This window comes from Cyprinus carpio, chromosome A1 (genome assembly GCF_018340385.1).
Source record: "Cyprinus carpio isolate SPL01 chromosome A1, ASM1834038v1, whole genome shotgun sequence".
NCBI classification, from domain to species: Eukaryota; Metazoa; Chordata; class Actinopteri; order Cypriniformes; family Cyprinidae; genus Cyprinus; species Cyprinus carpio.
This window is the reverse complement of record NC_056572.1, coordinates 7,419,980-7,441,000: the sequence shown is the minus strand read 5'-3', so window position 1 is coordinate 7,441,000 and position 21,021 is coordinate 7,419,980. Positions and strand designations below refer to the sequence as shown.

Below are 21,021 nucleotides of genomic sequence, written 5' to 3'. Positions count from 1 at the left end.
AAAAAAAAAAAAAAAAAAAAAAACAGACTGAAGTGAAACCTTGGGAGGATGTGTTGCTTCACCTTGTGCTCCAAAGCTCCATTAAAACACTTCACTTTTATCAGGAAAGAAAAAAGAAACTACTGGGGAATGCGATCAAGAAATTACACAGTTCAACTTACCCTGAAGCATAAGCATCTATCACTACAGCTTCAACTCATATATTGAATTTTTAACATGAATCATCATAACATGTTTTTAATCTTGACATGGCTGCAAACTGAATGAACATTCATAAATTAGCCACACTTATGTGGACCCACACAAACGAAACCTTGTAGTCTCTGTGGTCTCTGCGACTCATACTGGTGATGTACATGTGATCACTGTCCTTTTCTCACAATCATATGATTTAGACAACTTTCAAAAAAACATTATATATATATATATATATATATATATATATATATATATATATATATATATATATATATATATATATATATATTCTTTTTTTAAACATTTAAAAAACCTGGATGCTTTGAATATTCAGAAAACATCCAGAAATAATGTTTTAATAAGTCAAAGGGAACAATAGCAAAATAACAAAACATATTTTTGTTATCTGGGAGTGCCCCAGCAATAACATATTCAGATCATTAGAGGTTCCTTCTCTCTTACTGTAATAACTTAGCAGACCAATAATGATAAAAAAAACAACTATACTATAGTACAACAAAATCTGCCTGCTCAAATATTCACATCTGTCATGACACAGGTAAAGCTGAAGATAAGCGTTCAGCTAATGAAGCAATGGAGCGTGATGAGAACATAAAACAAGATAACAGTAAAACTGTCTGATATGGATTTTGACCAGCTGGACATCTCATTATTCTATCTTATTATTCTATCATTTGTTTGGATGCTGGTCTCTGGAAAACACATCTTTGCATAATTTACTGTGATATTTTTCCTAGACACTTGGTGGATGTATCAGTAGGTGGTCTGCATTTGACTTATTATTATACTAATCAAAGCGGCAACTCTTCCCTGCTTAGTAAATTAGACTGTGCGATCACATTTGCTCACTCATCAGTGCTGTTCTTGATAGCAGGGGAAATTTATAGGTGGCTATGCATCCTTCAGTTGTTCTCTTGTGGAGAAAATGTATGTTTGTTGTGGCCTGAGAGAGAGACAATTTGTTCCACAGAATCAATGTGCCAATATGAGCTCAGGCACTGATCTAAAGCATGAATGAGACATCCAGTGCCATTAAAAATACATTAGGGCCAATCTGTGAACCAGCAGGGATTTGCTGGACTGTCTCTGGGCTGCCAATAGGAGCATGTATAGTAGAGGTAGCCAGGCACTTAACACACTAAACTGAAAATCGATTATTGGTGCTGTCGTGAGTGACAATGACACATCTTCTTTTTTTTTTTTTTGGCCTGGTGATTGGCGGATTGGCCTTTCCAGAGTCTGGTTACAGTGGTGATAGTGATAACGGTGCGATGCATGTTTACAGTGATATTTATTGTGTACATCAGAAGTGTTTCCTGCAGGGTACCCTTACGCAAAGAAAATATATTTCCTTATATATGAATGATCAGTATATTAAATGATTTAATGGTATATTGAAAAGATACAGAATAATGTATTGTGTTAATATATTTCAATTTATTGAATAATACATAAGGAATAGCCGTTTTCATATATTTAAAAATATGTGACATTATAACATATGTAATTTTATATTCAGTAATACACTTCATGACATATACTGCATACATGTGATAAGATATGGTACTGTGCATGTATAAATACAATGCACATATATTTACTCATGCAGTATATACACATATATAGACATATATAATATATTTCTTATATTTCATAATTATTTACATTATATGTGTTTCATATTTTCATATATAGTGAGTTAACAACAGCACAAGCACACCTGCATGTATTAAAACATTTAGCGAAGAGTCTATCAGCCATTACTTTTTCAATAAATTAATATATAGTTTTATTGGTGTTAGGCGAGTCGTCAACCTAACCGCAGGCTTTTCTCTTCAGCAGTGGTAACCCCACAAACCCTTTTAAATTCCAAAATAACAGAACATCAAACACTTACAGATCTTCTACTATATTAATATTGAGCAAAACACATGAAATAACACTTTATTTTAAGATTAACTCTCCTTTAACAGTCAGAAGCAAAGCATGCTGGGAACTAGAAATCTGCTGTAACTTATTCTGTGAATGTGTGTATAAATGTGTGTACATTCACATTTAAATGGGAACATGTATGTGCAATATATGTGTTCAGTAAAGAATAAAGCTTTATGAATATTACATGTAATGCTATTTTTGTCTTCATTTATAAATATTTTTATACTCTATGTATCAATATATAGCCATACATGATCAATACTTTCAACACACGTTTGCCACTATTATGGCTCTCAGAACAGACATTAAGAGGATGAGTCAACTAAATGAGAAAAGGAGGCGACAGTGTGCAGTGAATCACATTAACACAGCAACACTGTTTTGTGTGAAAAAACCAACAAACATATTTTTCAAAAGGCATTCTTTACTTTCTGTGTAAAACTTTACTAATTAGGAAAAACTACTGTAATGTGAAAATAAATAATTGGAAAAAGACTAGATTTTTAATATTGTTCCTTATACTGCATGCTTGAATAGACGTAGCAATATATTATAAAAATATATTATTGAACAAAAATAAGGAAAGAGATTTGTGCTGTGAACTGTTATATGAATAATAATATAATAATTGTTTCCAAGATAATGAATTATGTTAGAATTGTGCAGAAATTTCTTCACACTAGCAGAGAGATAACGATGGATTTTTTTTGTGTGTGTCTGCTACTTATATCTTTTTCTAGTTTTTAAGACCTTTTTGGAAATGAGCTGAGCTGTGATGTGTGAAATGGAGGCAGATAATTGGATCAGCAGTCATCAGACTGACATAACCCTGTGTGATTTATCAGATCCCACAAGACCACATCTTCCAAGATATGACATGAAAAAGTAGCTGAAATTGTAGAAGAACAAGCAGCTGGCAATGCAAAAAGACTGTCAAATGCAGGATACAGAGGCTGTGCCACCTTTAATGTGTTGTTGTCCAGCATAGAGAAATAAATGAGGTAGGGACCGTAGTTTGAACCAGTGACAATAAAATGAAAAGATCAACCATGAAATGGGATTTCAACACTGGAAAATGAAAAGATTAACCCTTATGGCACATAAATTTGGTTATTGTACTTTGTAAACATTAGCTCCAGTTAAAAAGTTAGTTACAAAGTTAAAAGGGCATTAACTGGTATTGTAAAACTGGAATAAATTGTCTAGATATTTTTGCATTTTTGATGGAGACCAAAGTTTAATTTCAATTATATTATTTATTATGGCATGTATAATGGAATACTGTGGACTGAATCATTTTAATAAGAACCAATGGACAAACAATGAATGCAGAAAATAATAGCCCTAGATTTAGGTCAAATGATTATAATAAATGTTTTTAAACATTTTATTTGAATTTAGGGCTACATCTTAAATGTAAATATGGAACTAAATATTTAAATAATATGCAAAATGATGTCAGCCAATGGTGAACTAACCATCAAATGAACCAATGTGACTGGCAGGTATTAACCAACGGCACAGCAAGCTAGATAGTTTTTATATTAAGCACTTTTCTGTATGAGTGATATGACACTGCTTTGGGGAATGTGCATATTTTGTTGAGAACCAAAAGGGCGATTTATAGCTCAGACTGCGATATCTCCGCTGCCTGTAGCATAATTTCAGTACATTGATCACTTCCCTTCACACAGTTGTCCGCCCAGTGGCGACAGTAAGTAGGCTATTTTGCATATTAGCTTCATGTTCAAAGCTGCTGTGAGCTATTTCTATCCCAGTGATGGCAAGAAACTGAACTCAATAAAAATGTTTACTGTTTACAGACAGGTAGGCTGAGCCAACGCTCCTCAAATTCTTCGGGCCCCAAACTAAAGCAACTGGCAGTTGTCACGCAACTGAGCTTCCTCCAGGCAGGGGCGTAAATTTCATCTAACAGTAGGGGGGACAATAAACATAAAATTTCTCAAGAGCAATTTTGGAAGGGGACACAAATAATACAGCTAAAATTGTACTTGTAAGGAAAAGATTACAAAGAAGAAAGCTTTACTACTATTAGTGTAGCAGGCAGACCATACCAATTTAGATAACTTCAAGCTGTGGTGGTCGCGCTGCGACAGCAGTCGTGTCTGTCGTAGACATTACTGTTTGTCAAGCAGGTAATGTTATTATTGCTAATATAGCGGACTCATCGAAAAATACATTGGCATCCTCTGTATTAAAGAGAAAATAATCACTTCATCCGATGTTTAAGTGAACCAAAAGGGCGTTGACAGCCTTATTACTAGAGTTCCAGAACTACTGACTTTGTTATGGTTCACCGGAATTGTATATGTAGGTGATGCAAGTTTTCCAGGTTTTCGCAACCAAACCCGCCCAGTTGCTACAAAACTAGTCTCGATGGAATCCATGGCAGCTTTTGGTCAAGGCCCTCCCATGATGCCATTTGTCTGACATGTCAAACAACCAATCACAGTTTGTTTCTTTCAACATCATGTTTCAGTGTGTGGAAATGTTGCCACAATAACAAACTCTCAGACGTATTCTAATTTCACATACTTTTGAGAATCCAGCATTCAGTTGATCCTGATAAGTGTTAGTTGTCACATCACGAGGCTTTCTTCTTTCATGAGGGGGTTTAAAAGAACGCGACACACACATCTCCCTGAAATCCTGTCTAATATTCAACCAATCCGATGACGACTTCGAAACTCCTGAAGTGTTTCAAATTTTGTGTGCAATATGCATCAGACGTTCAGCCAACGGTCCGTAGGCAAGACATCTGAGGTTGAGACTACTAGGGCCCTGTCCCAAATGGAACACTTCATGTGCACTTGCGGTCTTACGGACTGACGCCTGTTTCACACATACTCCTTCTGCAGTGCGTATGCAGTCCGTGTGCGTTACGTATGTGGTGCAGAAGCAGCACGGACTCATTGTGCTTTCACACAGGACGTGTTTGCAGTCTGTTACTGATCCGCGGCTGTTTAGTCCACAAACACAACATTTGTCCATTATTTTGATTTCAAATCATGTAAAAAAATAAAAAATAAAAAAAAAAAACATTAAAAAAGCTTTTTCAGCCTTGTGATACTCTTATCACAGTACAGTAACAATCTTCCATAGACAGTTTAAACTCAATAAATATAAACAACGTATTAATCATGCATTTGACTTTTAGGTTTGTATAATAAGTTGCTCAAGCAAGCGATAGCACATTTAAACAACATTTAGCCTATTTTTCTTGTTAGGCTATCACAAACATTTAAAATTAAAACTTACCATTGACAGAAACAGTCGACTCTCGTGCCTTTTATCTCTATTACATGCAATCCCACGGGTCTTAAAGAACTTTGTTTTTCTGCCTCCAGAAAAGTATTATGATTATGTTGCCTTGTTTATCTAAAAGTGCACTTTTTCTTGTTTTAAACCTAGTTAAACAGCCACGTGTTGACTGTGGAACACAGTTGACTTTAATTGTATCAATTTATTGTGAAATTACTGCATTTCCGTGTCAATCCATGTTCATTTTTACCACGAACAATGCGCTGTCACTGTAATTCAGCGCGTGCAGCACAGCAAAAATAGACTCGGTAAAATACACGTTTTTCGGCAGGGTTCCTTCAGTAAAATTCGCATGCATTATTGGGGTCGCTTAAAAACCGCGGACATGAAAAATAGCCTATCTCACGTCAACTGTGTTAAAGTTAGCCCAGTTCCGCTGGAAAACCGCGGACTTGGCAACACTGAGAGAAAAGCAGGCATTTGGACCAAAGCACTCTGAGGCAAGGGAGTGGGATACGCAAAAGATTTCTAAACTTCAAACCCATTTTTTGCCCCGTTTGTGTTGTTTTACTACTTACAAAGTTATTTAAAGTATAAAAGGTTATTTACAATACACAGCGTGGTTTTTAATCATATTTTAGGGAGGACAACCCACCCCCCGCACCCCGGGATTTCTATGCCTTCAGAGTTTTTGATTGGCAGCCTGTTTGTAATTTTTTGTTTTTTTTTTTTGTTTTTTTTTTGTTACCTCTGCAAAACTGTAAAATATTCACACAGAGTTAATTTACTGGCTGAAATGTCTATCTCATAAACGCAAATTGCAAACCACACCACAGTTAGAAAAACACCATTCAAAAAAATTATCAAACAATTGTATTGTATTTGCGTGTGTGTGTGGTATGTATATATATATATATATATATATATATATATATATATATATATATATATATATATATATATATATATATATTATATATATATATGTTGGGAAGTTTCCTTTTTAATTAGGGGGTCTGATCAAGTGAGGAAACTGGGCAGTAAAATTAATGACCTTTAATCGCCACCTGCTGGGCATTTGTACGATCAAACATCAACCACCATCACACAGCACCTTCAGATACACTAGACTAGCTGAATGTAAATACCCATTAAGCTTTGGGTTGTCAAGGATTGTAAAGAGATAATCATCTTTATTAGATTAATTTAATCTAAGCAAATAAAGTATAGTCAGTATAGTCAGTTCAGTTACATCAATAAAATGATAACAGACATATGTTGTTTTTACTGTAAAAGTAAACATAATAAATAAAATCACCTGTTACTTTTTGTCTTCATTTGGCCTTGTAGATTTTTCCTTGGATTTAGAGAGTAAACTTTTCAATAATGAATATGATTTAATTATGAATAATTTATTGCTATTCTGTGAATAATATGTAATCATGTAATCAATAAAAACAGTAACTGTAATATGATTACGAGTATTTTAAAATGTAATTCAATCTAACTACAAGTACTTATTTTTTGTAATCTGATCATGTAATCCAAATAACATGTCAGTTACTACCCAGCTCTGTGTTCAACACATGTGCCCAGGTTTGGGAGTGACTCACACAATCTTTTTTTAAAAGAGCATCCTTTGGGGATTTTTGAACATGTTGTTAAGGAACTAAGGACTATTTTTACACCGCAGGACTAAGCGAACAAGTTCAAGTTCAATTATGCCTCTGAATTCACTTGGGGAAAAAAATGGCAATCAGGAACATCATACAATATCTAATTATAATCTAAAAAACACTTTCCCTAGAACATAAAGTCCAAAAATCCAAAAACCAAGAGTAAAAATGCTTGTATGGTGCATTTTTCAAATTTATACCTTTTTCATTGCTAATTATATTTTCAGCATTCAAATTTTAGTGAAGAGCAGAATATTTATACATTCCCTCTTTTGCAATGACAGCAAAAAAAAATATTGTTTATTTCCAGGAATAAATTGCCAGTCTGGTTTATCAGGCCGATGTCAGATTTTTGTTCACAACTGTACATCCGCTAGGGGGCAACAGCACGAATCCCATGGAGACCCGCACTCTCTTCCTCTTCTTCTCCTTTTGTCATCACCCTCCACTTCCTCTACAAAATCATGGCGGTCCACGGTCCGGTAGTGAAGATCCACCCGGTGGTTTTGGCATCGATTGTGGACTCATACGAGCGTAGGAATGAGGGAGCAAGTCGCGTGATCGGAACGTTATTAGGTGGGTCATTTATTTTCACTGAGTGAAGTCCGAGACGCTCGCGTTTAAAAAAGATAACATAAGAGTCGTTTTGTCTTACGAAGCATGTGTTTAGTCGAGCAGGATGGCTGAAGTGGATGAGAAAGCGACATTTTTAACACGGTTTAATTTAATCACAGGAACCACAGACAAGCATTCAGTTGAAGTCACCAACTGCTTCTCTGTTCCTCACAATGAGTCTGAAGATGAGGTGAGACAAACAGCATCATTCACCTGCTACAAAGAAGTACCAGTGATGTATTTGTGGTATCTCAACAATACTAGAAATGGCTATGGTACCACCATATTTTTGAACATGTAGTATCAAATTATAGGATGTAATTTGGACTTCCACCATGTAAACATTATAGTACATGAATTTCAAGAACTTGATTCTTCAAACACAGAGAACTGCACACAATAATGACATCATCCTTATTTACTATGTCTGGGTCATAGGTGGCTGTTGACATGGAGTTCGCCAAGAACATGTACGAGCTTCATAAGAAGGTTTCGCCGAGTGAAGTCATTATTGGCTGGTAAGTGTCCACTCATGCTAATGCATTTGATTAACTTAGTTTGGCAGGATCTGTTGGTGACAGCAGAGATAATAAAGTTAGTGAACTAAAATCATAAAATACATCTTTGTTACTTGAAGTAAAATAAACATTAAAAAGTATATAGACATAAATATGAATAGACAAAAAAAAAAAATACTTTTTAAAACTTAAACTAAAATGAAAATAAATACTATTTTAAAATATTTATCAACACTACAATAGTGTTTTAATGATAGTAAAATAACACTTTCACAGTAGAAAGGCCTAGAGAATGTAGCCAGCCATTATGGCGATACAGTGGTCTTAAAGGAATTGTTCACCCAGCAATAAAAATTTACTCACCTTCTCCGTTAGAACAGAATTTTATCACTTCTTCACCAATGGATTCTCTGCAATGAATGGGTGCCGTCACTATGAGAGTCCAAACTGTTGATAGAAACATCAGTTATCCTCTCCAGTCCATCAGTTAACATCTTAAGCTAAAAAGCTGTGTGCTTATAATGCATAAATCCATCATGAAGACTTTTTTATCTTCAAACTGTTGCTTCCAGCTAATATAAAGATTCTATCCATAATATTTTCTTAAGTGAATTTTTTTGTCTGAATCATGAGAGAAATCTGGATCAAGCAATAAAAGCCCAGAACTTTTCTAATCAAAACACATTTCTAAACACACTGAACTAAGCCTTACTATTAAATTTAAATTAAAACTAAATAAAAATATAAATTTATCCAACTATTATGGACTATGGACTTGTATTTTGGCCAGAAGCAATGGTTTAAGTTAAAACGCATTAATGGTGGATTTGTTTCTTACAAACACTCAGCTTTTCACGTCACAAGACATTAATTGATGTTCTGGAGACATGTAGATTGTTTGTGGATTATTGTGATGTATTTATCCGCTGTGTGAATTCTCATTCTGATGGCACCCATTCACTGCAGAGGATCCAATTAAAAAACAAACTCATTTCCATTAAAAAACAAACTCATCACATTCCCCGTCTTTGTTTACGGTCTCGACGCCGACGCCGAGCACTTCCGGTCGGTGCGAGTGATCCACTTGTCCGCGGTGATCTCAGTAGCTCCGGCGGGAGTTCGCTGAAGTCGAAAGGATGGTCTAAAACTACGTTGGAACACCGTTTGTTGATGTCCAAAAGTGACTGTTTACTATAGCTGTAGTTCGCATAACTGAATCGCGCGAACACGAATGAAATAACCAGGTAAATTAACACTATTATTCGAAATCTGGTAAGACGCTGAGCCTCGCGATGTGTCCGCGCCGCCATCTTGATCTAAAAAAAGAGGCTAAATCCACATCGACCAGCTCTGCCCAGCATCTTCCTTGCCAATGTACGGTCTCTGATGAACAAGATGGACGAACTAAAGATCTGGACCCTCACACAGAAATGGCTTATGGACTGTAATGTTATGTTTTTCACTGAAACATGGCTCTGCAACGATGTCCCAAACAGCGTGGTGCATATGGATGGACGCTCTTTCTTCAGGGCTGACAGAGTAGCAGCAACCTCTGGTAAAAACAAGGGTGGTGGAGTATGCATCTATGTAAACAAATCATGGTGCACAGACTCTGTCATTGTTGATACCTACTGCTCTGCTGATCTGGAGTTCCTGATTATCAAGTGCAGGCCATTCTATCTACCACGTGAGTTTACTTGCATTATTGCTGCTGCAGTTTATGTACCTCCGGATGCTAATGCTAACGTGGCTATGAAAGAACTTTGTGCTGCTATTAGCAAGTTACAAACCCTGCACCCGGATGGAGCCTTTATTGTTGCTGGGGACTTTAATCACTGCACTTTAAGATCTGTTCTCCCTAAATTTCACCAAAATGTCTCCTGCACTACAAGGGGACATAAAACATTGGACCACGTTTATACTAATGTGACTGATGCCTACAAAGTCACACCCCTCCCCCACCTGGGTCAGTCTGACCACCTCTCTTTGTTCCTGCTCCCCATGTATACCCCAGTCATCAAATGTGTGAAACCTACAATAAGGACTGTTAAAATCTGGCTGGAAGGTGCTGACTCCACTCTTCAACATCAATTCCAGCACACAGACTGGAGTGAGTTTGCTGCCCAGGCCACCACAGACTCTCAAATTAACATTGACATTTACACCAACTCTGTCTTGGAGCACATCAACAGATGTGTGGGCAGAGTAACCACACACAAAAATATAAAAAATTTCCCCAATCAGAAACCCTGGATGAACAGAGAGGTTCGCCTCCTGCTCAAAGCAAGAGATGCAGTCTTCAGGTCTGGAGACCGGGAGGCTTACAGCTCAGCCAGAACCAACCTGAGGAAGGGTATCTGCCAGGCCAAACTCGCACATAAACAGAGGATTGAAGAACACTTCAATTCTTCAGACCCCCGGCGTATGTGGCAAGGCATACAATCTATCACAGACTACAAAACCACCCAACACTGTGCCCCCCTCCAGCACTGCCTCCCTCCCTGACGAGCTCAATCACTTTTATGCTCGTTTTGATAAAAATAATAAGGAGATCTCACTCAAAGCTGAGCATCAATCCAGTGAACTGCCCCTCACACTCTCCACCTCAGCTGTTTACTCCACTCTGTGTAAGGTGAATGCACGGAAGGCAGCTGGCCCTCACGGAATACCTGGTCGTGTGCTTAAAGCCTGTGCGGAGCAGCTGGCTGAGGTCTTCACGGACATTTTCAATCTGTCCCTGGCCCAAACAACTGTCCCCACTATCTTCAAAACCTCCACCATCGTACCAGTACCGAAACACTCCACTGCCTCGGTACCTAACGACTTCCGTCCCGTTGCACTCACCCCCATCATTGCTAAATGCTTTGAAAGGCTGATTGCATCCCACTTAAAATCCTGTCTCCCTGCTACACTAGACCCATTTCAATTTGCTTATCGCTGCAATAGATCAACAGAGGACGCCATCTCAACGGCACTTCACTCTGCCCTCACCCACCTGGACAGTCAAAACACACATGTGAGAATGCTGTTCATTGATTTCAGTTCTGCATTTAATACTGTAATCCCTCCCAAGCTGATCTCCAAGCTCAGCCAGCTTGGAATCAGCACATCCACCTGCAACTGGATTCTTGACTTTTTGACTAACAGACCTCAGTCTGTTAAATTAGATAATCTCTCCTCCTCCATCATCACCCTGAACACCGGCGTGCCACAGGGCTGCGTACTGAGCCCTCTCCTGTACTCCCTATTCACCCATGACTGCGTTCCTGTTTATGGCTCCAACACCATAATCAAATTTGCAGATGACACCACGGTGGTAGGTCTGATCAAGGACGACGATGAGTCAGCCTACAGGGATGAGGTGCAGCACCTAGCTGTGTGGTGTGCCACCAAAACAATCTGGAACTAAACACCCAGAAAACAAAGGAGATCATTGTGGACTTCAGGCGGACTAGGAGTCATGCACACACACCCATCTACATCAACGGAGCTGTAGTGGAGCGTGTGTCAAGTTTCAAAGTTCCTTGGCATCCACATCTCTGATGACCTCAACTGGTCCCATAACACCTCCACCCTGGTCAAAAAGGCACAGCAGCGCGCCTTTACTTCTTACGGAGCCTTAAGAAAGTTCACCTGAGTCCCAGGATCCTTGTGGAATTCTACCGCTGTACCATTGAGAGCATACTCACAAACTGCATCTCAGTGTGGTACAGCAATTGCTCCGCATCTGACCGCAAAGCACTCCAGCGAGTGGTGAAAACTGCTCAACGGATCACCGGCACCCAGTTAACTTCCATTGAGAACATCTATCAGAAGCGCTGTCTGGGCAGGGCAAGAAACATCATCAAGGATGCCTCTCACCCTAACCATGGACTTTTCACTCTCCTTCCATCCGGCAGACGTTACAGGAGCCTACGCTCTCGGACTAGCAGGCTCAGGAAGAGCTTCTTCCCCGAGGCCGTGACCCTTCTGAACGCCACACCACCAATCTAACCGGCACCTACTGTACTTTATTACTGCACTGGTCAAAGTACTTTACATACATGTATTTGCACTACTCATATTTTGCACATACTGCACACTGTTCTAGTTATCGCACTGTAAACTAGTTGTTACTGTACAAAGCACAGTAAACTTTTCTATAAAAATATAATTGCACTACTGTTTTTGCATAGAATTCATTTTAACAATACTTTTGCACACTCATCCAACTGTATTTATTACCACTGTTCTCACGATGCTGCTGTTCATAATGTGTATATATAATCCTACATTGCTCTGTTCATAATGTACATGCAATCCTACACTGCATTCCTATTTATATTCTGTATATACTCTGCTCAATACTTTATATAGCAACCCCACTGTACATTCTGTAAATCATAGCTTCACTTATTTTGCACTTTTTATGTATATAAAACACTATATTCTTGCACTTCTGGTTAGATGCTAACTGCATTTCATTAGCTCTGTACTTGTACTCTGCATAATGACAATCAGCAAATTTTCATTTTTGCTGAACTATTCTTAATATGTTCCATTAAAAAACAAACTCATCTACATCTTGAATGGAATGCAGGAGAGTAAATTTTCAGCAAATTTTCATTTTGGGTGAACAATTCTTTTAAAGTGTAATCTTTTGTCTTGCAGGTATGCCACAGGATATGACATCACAGAGCACTCCGTTCTGATCCATGAGTATTACAGCCGAGAGGCGCCAAACCCCATTCACCTGACCGTGGACACGGCACTGCAGAGCAACAAAATGAACATCCGTGCCTATGTCAGGTAAGATCATCTGGTCAAGGGTAGATTATTTCTTGCTGCTGACCAGCTCTCCTCTGCTGCAGTAACAGTATTTATTTGCTGTTTGTGCTGTTAGTTCACAGATGGGCGTTCCAGGCAAGACAGTTGGTGTCATGTTCACCCCCCTGACAGTCAAGTACATTTACTACGACACAGAGCGCATTGGAGGTCAGAATTTTTTTCACTTGTAAACATGTTTGTGTATTATTCATCAATACTGGTTTACACAGTATTTTGTTACAGTTGCATGTTTTAAGAATAGCGTATTTTCTTTTGAGCACATTCTCATAAAGGATTAAACGCCCTCTCTATAGTTGACCTTCTACAGAGGACACGTGAATCTCCCAGTCGTACAAACGGACTGACCACAGACCTGGCCCAGGTGGCCAGTGCAGCAGGACGCGTACAAGAAATGCTGTCCACAGTGCTCTCATATATAGAAGATGTACTGGTGAGTGTCTCTCTTGGACATAACTTTAATTGAAGTTTTATGTAACAAAGTTCAGGAGGAGCACGTTCAGGTAATCATCCAATCAGAGCAAGAGAAAGCCAGCATATATATAGCAGTCTATCAGCTTTGTTCCACGACAAGTTTCACAGCATCCCTCCACCACCCCATGGCCTCTCTTGGCAGGTTTCAATACCAGTCAAGGGGTGGGGGGGGTTGTGCATTGGGATCTGGCCAATTCCAGGCTTGGAGCCCTCCCCCCGGACAGCACGCCAAATATGCATAAATTATATATTTCGATTTCATGTATGTGTGAACTGGTGAATTCTTTTTGGTGACCTGTTTGTTTGAGGAAATTTGTCTAATGTTATTACAGCTTTAAGAGTCATTTAATTTCAAGGGCTGTTCTTACCAAGCATTAATCAATTGCTTTTCTGCACAGAATACTTTTTTTTTTTTTTTAATCAATAAATGATGAATGCATATTATAAAGTGTGTATAAATAAAATGTATAGTATAAATGTATATTTTATTAATATTAATTTATATATGACCATATATAGTGTAATTTAGACTAAAAATACTATATAACTTAAGTATTACAGTATTTAAATGCACATAGTGCATAGTGTAATGCGTAATAGAATTATGTAGAAATTAAATGTATAAGGAGTATAGTTTAATGTTTGAATGTGTATTTAATTGTCTTATGCATTTATAATAAATACTTATTTAATTTCTCAAGAAGCCACAAGTATAATCAGCATTTGTCTTGTAGGATAGTAACGCAAGATCTTACCAGTATTGTTTTTTTTTTTTTTTTTTTTTTTTTTCTAGTCTGGTAAAGTGATGGCAGATAACAGTGTTGGTCGTTACCTGATGGATCTTGTGAACAAAGTGCCGAAGATCACAGCAGAAGACTTTGAGAGCATGCTGAACTCCAACATTAATGTGAGTGGCGTTCAGTACAATATGATATTCTGTATGCTTGACATGCTTTAATATCAGGGTTTCCAAAAACCCGGAATTAATATATTTAATTGATATATCTTTTTGTTTTCCATGAAATTCCTTTTGTGAAAAAGTGAATTGTTTTAGTTGTGTTCTAAAGTATTTCATCTGTTAGTTATTGCAGAAGGAAATTATGTTTATAGTGATAGTCAGCGTGATGTTTTTAAGTGAATTTCAGTGATTTGATCCAACTGGTTCACAAATGGTTTTTAATGGTACATCAGCCAATCTCCCTGAATCCAAATGATTTTTAAGGAAGCTTTATCCAGGAAATCACAAAAATAGTAATCTTTGAACCATCTTTGAAACCTGTAAAGATTGAACTGTTGTTGTGTGCTGGTGTTTCTGAAGTGCTCAGTCTCTTCTGTTTCCTTGCAGGATCTGTTGATGGTGACCTACCTGGCGAACCTCACTCAAGCTCAGATCGCGCTTAATGAGAAGCTAGTTGTTCTGTGATCACAAATTAAAATAAATAAAAAATGTTCCTTCCGACAATATGTGTGATTTTTTTTTTATTTATTTTTTTCTCTCATTTAAAAAAACAAACAAAAAAAAAAAACATCTAAGAGTTTGTGAGAACATTACTTTAAATGATAAAGAAAAAAAGAAACTCCAAAGTTTGTGCTAGATTTTTAATTGTATCATTTTTTTTTAAATAAGTATAAGCAGACACCAGACAAAAATACACAAAAGTTCACAGGTGGTCAGAATTAATGAAGCGGTTGACGGACACCACGAGATACGTAACGCTCTTCCCTTTATGACGTCATCAGGAAGACCGCAGATGGAAAGATGGCTGCGTTTCGCTGTCGGCGAGACCCGTGCGGATTTATTTGTCTCATTTTAACTTATTTCAGCGTCTTTTACGCCGACTATGTTGTGATTCAGTATGTCTTGATCCCCGCGTATTCTGAAAGGTGAGTACCGTGTGAACGAAGCTCTAAAGAGACAGCGTTTGGTTAACGTAACATCAGCCGCCGCCGCTCACGAGATCCTCGCTTTATGATAGTTCCTTTTAGAATCACCCATAGCAACAGCCGTTCAAAACGGTGCGCGTGCCAAATGTTTTTAGCGTTCTGGCGTGCTTTCCCGCGAAATGTGTTTACAGTGCGTTTGAACTTCTTGCAACTAGTACTAGCGTCGTTGTCAGACCTTGCGGTATAGCGCATCATTCAACGTGTGTTTACTAACAGCTACACTTTCTTTTTGTCTCTGTTACAGTAACGTTATATGGTGTAGGTTTCAGGTTATCTCACCTGAAGTTAACAAGCCATCGTGCCTTATTATACTATAATGTTTTATTATATATCGCTGTCATTTTTTTTATGCTAAATATAATGGTTATGAGTATTTTAACGTGCTGTCTATTTTCTCTCTGTTTAGTGTATGGTGCACTCTCCATGGATCTGTGTTTAATATTATTCTATTACTATTGCTGGCTTGCCATTCAAAAGCAGTGTTCTCTGATCCTGGTGAGTGCTCTTACTTAATGGGTCAAACTCATTTTCTCTGTGTTTCATTTATTGTAGACTGAGTTTTAAAGCCAAGAAGTCTATTGTAGTATATTTGATGCATGAATTTCCAGGTGTTATACGTTATCAACGTGAACAAAACTTGGCTAAAAATATGTTGTATGCAATCTACTACATGCCTTCTGTCCTCTGCTTTAAAGAGGTAAAAGGCTTTTTAGTGTAATTGTAAGAATGTCCACTTTCAGGTCATGATAGACGACAAATTGGTAAATCTTCAGTAGTTTTTATAAAGTAAATATAAGTATACTTTTATATTGTAAGTAGTATTTCAAAATGAACATGAAGCAACTTAGGTTTACTTGATTATCCACGCAATCAGTTTGTAGAAATCACAATAAATCACAATGCTCAGTTTAGGCCTCTAAACAAAAGTGTAAATGTTTCTTTTCGTCAAGTATGAGTTCCATATTCTCACTATATCATACTATATGGACCATAATTTCCTGATGTAATAAATATGATACAAAACATAACACGCATATGCATACTTTTAATATTTTGTCTAAAGGTTCATAAACTGTTCTGATAAATAATAGATTTTTCTGACTCTAATTTCATATGTCAGGCTTTACAGGGTTAAGAAAAGCTATCAATGTAAACTTTAACTATTTATCATTACAGGTATGGTTCCTCTACCTGAGACAGCCATTGATTTCTCTGACTTGAGGTCCCAGTCCAGTCGTCTAAATGACAGAGTGAGTGTTGCTGATCTGTCTACTCCTGTAAAGGCATTGAAGTTATGTTCATGTCGTGTAGATGTATCAGCTATATTGCAAATGTTACTTTCTATTTTTACTTTTCTGTTTATGATGTATTTGATACATTGATTTAATAGTGGTCCTTCAGGCTTTTTCACATAGTGTGTATATTCTATTTACTTGCTTTGGATCTTATTTCACAGTGCATTTGCTCTATGACATGTCTTTAATTTTTGTATTGTTCTCATCAGGGCTGTGAGGGCTGGACAGTGTGCAGTCGCTGTGAGACGTATCGGCCTCCTCGTGCCCATCACTGCAGAGTGTGTCAGCGCTGCATCAGGAGAATGGACCATCACTGCCCGTGGTCAGTCTCTCATCAATCTCTAGTGGCCAATGTCATCAAATTGAATGAATATTCATATGTCATGTATTTCAGACTTTGTAGTGACTGAGTGTTTTTAAAGTAGAATACGTGTTTACAGTATACTTGTGCTATAAAATATATAATGTTTATTTGGATATAATGCACCGTCAGTATTTTTGCGTTGTTCTGCTGAATGCATTTGTTTATGTGTTTGCTCTTTTATAGGATCAATAACTGTGTTGGAGAGCTCAATCAAAAATACTTCATTCAGTTCCTCTTCTACACAGGTGAGTTTTAAAAGGATAGTTCATTCAAAAATCACTATACTGTCATCTTTTACTCTTCCTCGTGTCATTCAAAACCTGCATGACTTTTTATTTCCTGTGAAACATGAAGGATGATATATTTTGAAAAATACTGGTAACCAGACAGTTTATGGATCCCATTGACTTCCATTGTATTTTTATCCTTACTATGAAAGTCAATGGGACCCAAAACTGTTACAAGTGTGGAACGACATTAAATGACGGCAGACTTTTCATTTTCCTTTAAGAGCGTCGCGCATATTCTGTTTTACATTGCAAAAAAACAAAAACAAATGCTATGTTGGATGCAAATGTTAGTGCTGAGGTACATACACTATGTGGTATTGTTATATTTTGTATTATTTTCCATTTCTCTCATCTAATGCCATGTTGTTTCTTTGTGTCTCTTTAGGCATGGCCAGCTTGTATTCCATGGCGCTGGTGGTGTCAGCATGGGTGTGGAGAATAAGGAGTGAAAGAGAGAGAGATGGAGATGAAGAAGAAGAAGAAGCTCCTAGCAAACATCTCATTGTGTAAGTCACAAATACCTTCTGAGGTACTGTACATGTTAGTATAAAATATAACACTGTTCTTGGCCATTTGTTCCACAGGGCACATTATATCATTCTGCTGGTGGAGTCAATACTTTTTGGAGTTTTTGTCTTGGTGATATTTTATGATCAGGTATGCTTCAACATTATATAGCCTCTAATTTTGAACCATATGTTGACATTATAGTCTAACTTTAAAAAACTTTTTTCACACACAGTCACAGTATTGTACTTACATTCATTGTTACAGTGGCCTGTTTACACCTGGTCATTCATGCATTTTCTCTGATTGGATAGCTATCCGATCGTGAAAAGACCAGGTTTAAATGCCCTCCGAAACGCTTTCGAGACAGATTTGAATCTGATCACTCAAACCACTTCAGGAGGTGGTCTGGGACGCATTTACACAAAGTTGAAACCACATATGTAAATTTTGCTCCTTCCAAAATGTTAAAATAATAAACATGTGAGAGGATGTTATAGCCAGATATGACTGCTAATGCAAACACGCATCACCACAGTTGAGTAGCTTATTATTTCTTCAGCAAGCCTACGCGCAAACTGCTGCAAATGAAACTGAAAGTAAGTTGTCAACGCTTAGCACATAATCATCTTCATTGGAAGTAGTAAGACAAACAGGGAAAATTCACCCAGAATGAAACTCACCTTCTTGTTGCATTTCTTTTACTGTGGAACACAAAAGAAGATAGTTTGAAGAATGTTGATAAATTATGTTTAAATTATTTTTTTCTTAGCACAATACTTTTTAAGGAAATGTAGGAATATTCAGCAACAGCAAATACATAATTATAATATTTTATATTGGAATGCTACTGGGCGTCGTTTTAATTTTTTTTTTTTATTCTGAATTGTGATTTTCTTTGTTATATATCTTTAGCCACCTTTAAATTGCAATGATAATGTGTTGTGTGTTGATTTAAGAGCGTTATTGAATTGAAAATTTAAATGTTATTTGCATATGTTGATCTGTCATCTTCTGTCTCTGTTTTTGTCCCAACTGGTGTCCATTATAACAGATGAGACGCCCATTGAACAGATGAGGAACAGGTTAATGAAAGACAAACCCAACAACACCCACCCAACACATATTACACACACAAGAAAGCCAAAAATTGCATTGCTGAGGGAGGTTTTTGGACGTGGTGAGTTTAACTATTTGCAGCATCTGTTTTTATCCTGAAGTTTGTTAGAATTGTATCACTGTCACTGTTACAAAATTGAGAAATAATGTTTAATGTTATTTAAAACAAAACAAAAATGTGTATTTTTGTAAATGTTTTTCAGAGTCTCTTATATTCGTCAAGGCTGCATTTATTTGATAAAAATATATAGAATTATAATTGAACAGAATGATGTAGAATGTAATGAAAGTATAGAATGATGATTTTTATGTCTGCCTGTATTTCTCTTATATTTACAGGTTCTATAATATGTTGGTTGTTCCCGCTCCATTCCTCCCCTCCTTCTGTTGGCGGCATCAGTTATTCAGCACTTCCTGATTACAATGTGTAACACTAACCAGTTTTCCATCAGTCCATTTGAACGTTTCATCAGTATCGCATCGTGTTTAGAACACTGGATATTACGTTACTAAGGTGCAAATTTCAGCTATGATGATTAATGAAGGAAAAGTGCTGCTGTGTGAGTGTTTTTGTATACTGACTTCTGCTTACCGCTTCTCACACAATCTTGTAACTAGGGCTGGGTATCGTTCTAACATTATCAATACCGATACCTTGACTCCGATACGCGATTACGACAGTATAAGATTTGTATGTGATTTTCATTAGATTCTGCCTATTTTTATAACAATACAGTGTGTTTACATGAAAACTGCTAAGCAGGTGAGGCAATTAGCTTGATTTAAAAGGCTACAAATAAAATATTTCTGCCACATCATATGACCAAAACCCTCATTAGATCACAATCGGAAGTTATTAAAAACACTCGATGGTGGTTTAAATTGAGTTTTGAGTAAAAGCATAGTATACATTTTATAAATTGTCTTATGTGGCATGATGCTACATTGTGCACGAATGGTCAAATAAATGTGTTTTCCTTGATGCCTCGCTAGAGCCAATCACTGATTTAGGCACATAAAGCATGCTGCATGCTTTTTTCCTCAATGACTTAGATGAGATTAACCCTTAGGAATCGAAAATGACAAGACACCCAGCCCTACTTATAACAATACTCTGTTACAAGATACTTCTGAGTATGGGACACCATATTTGGCCACACGTCACGTCACTTTACAAGATACTTCTACAAACCGGAATCTTTTTCCTTTCTCTGTTAATCTAAAGGATTCTCTTCATACAGCTAGCTCAGGACATTTTGGATTTTTAAATTCAACGTTAACTCTGAGTATTAGTGGATTTTCTCTCAGAAGTATCTTGTATGAAATTGTTAAAGCAGTATCTTAACCTGTAACCAGTATACATTTTGTTACTTAACCCCTGATTGGCACACACAGTGATGTGAGCACACACTCACAAGGTCAGCTGTGTTGACTTTATTTCAGGTAAATGCAAAGGGACACATTCATTGTTTTCATTGTGTGTGTTTGAGTACATGGACTGTATTTTACATAAGGATTGTAAATACGTATTTTATCATTTTAATTTCTGACAAAAGTATTGCATTTTCAGGGTACTGGACTACTTTTGTTGAAGTCTATTGTTTTTGTTTTGTTTGAAATGTTAATGTTTTTGCCGTTTTATGGATGGCTTGAGGGATTTGTGTACATAACAGATTAACATGTATACTGATAATGTTTACATTGATATTTATTGTAATTTATCTGGGTTTATTTTTTATTTTTTGGTCTAAATGCTGCTCTGACTTATGTGAAGTAAAATACATCTTTTCATAATCGGGCTTTTTCGCTTGAAAATTAAAAGTTTGAGTGGAAATAAACCAGTAGTGTTAAATATAGATTGTTGTGTTTTATTATTCAAGAAATCTACTATAGATAGATAGATAGATAGATATATATATAGAGAGAGATAGATATATATAGTATATTTTTTTTTGTAAT

The 21,021-nt window shown here is 36.9% G+C and overlaps 2 protein-coding genes across 2 annotated transcripts; both read left to right on the top strand.

The window, feature by feature from the left end:
* The first annotated feature begins 7,527 nt into the window (after positions 1-7,527).
* LOC109088130 (eukaryotic translation initiation factor 3 subunit F-like) lies at positions 7,528-15,002 on the top strand. The gene is made up of 8 exons (XM_042732107.1): positions 7,528-7,688; positions 7,847-7,917; positions 8,166-8,245; positions 12,896-13,033; positions 13,128-13,219; positions 13,366-13,502; positions 14,337-14,450; positions 14,889-15,002. Exons 1-8 carry the CDS (start codon positions 7,577-7,579, stop codon positions 14,964-14,966), a joined length of 822 nt encoding a protein of 273 aa, XP_042588041.1. The 5' UTR covers positions 7,528-7,576; the 3' UTR covers positions 14,967-15,002.
* A 146-nt stretch (positions 15,003-15,148) lies between these two features.
* Positions 15,149-20,918, top strand: LOC109077144 (palmitoyltransferase ZDHHC3-like). Its single transcript, XM_042732023.1, has 9 exons — positions 15,149-15,427; positions 15,894-15,982; positions 16,664-16,737; positions 16,992-17,104; positions 17,330-17,391; positions 17,822-17,942; positions 18,021-18,093; positions 18,979-19,123; positions 19,402-20,918. Exons 1-9 carry the CDS (start codon positions 15,303-15,305, stop codon positions 19,491-19,493), a joined length of 894 nt encoding a protein of 297 aa, XP_042587957.1. The 5' UTR covers positions 15,149-15,302; the 3' UTR covers positions 19,494-20,918.
* Positions 20,919-21,021: the final 103 nt, after the last annotated feature.

Excerpts from the sequence above, each read along its gene's own strand:
- LOC109077144 (XM_042732023.1), top strand. The coding sequence starts at position 15,303 with ATGGCTGCGTTTCGCTGTCGGCGAGACCCGTGCGGATTTATTTGTCTC. Across the intron at positions 16,738-16,991 it reads CCAGTCGTCTAAATGACAGA|GGCTGTGAGGGCTGGACAGT; the intron begins GTGAGTGTTGCT and ends TGTTCTCATCAG. Across the intron at positions 17,105-17,329 it reads ATGGACCATCACTGCCCGTG|GATCAATAACTGTGTTGGAG; the intron begins GTCAGTCTCTCA and ends GCTCTTTTATAG.
- LOC109088130 (XM_042732107.1), top strand. The coding sequence starts at position 7,577 with ATGGCGGTCCACGGTCCGGTAGTGAAGATCCACCCGGTGGTTTTGGCA. Across the intron at positions 7,918-8,165 it reads ACAATGAGTCTGAAGATGAG|GTGGCTGTTGACATGGAGTT; the intron begins GTGAGACAAACA and ends TCTGGGTCATAG. Across the intron at positions 13,503-14,336 it reads CATATATAGAAGATGTACTG|TCTGGTAAAGTGATGGCAGA; the intron begins GTGAGTGTCTCT and ends TTTTTTTTCTAG.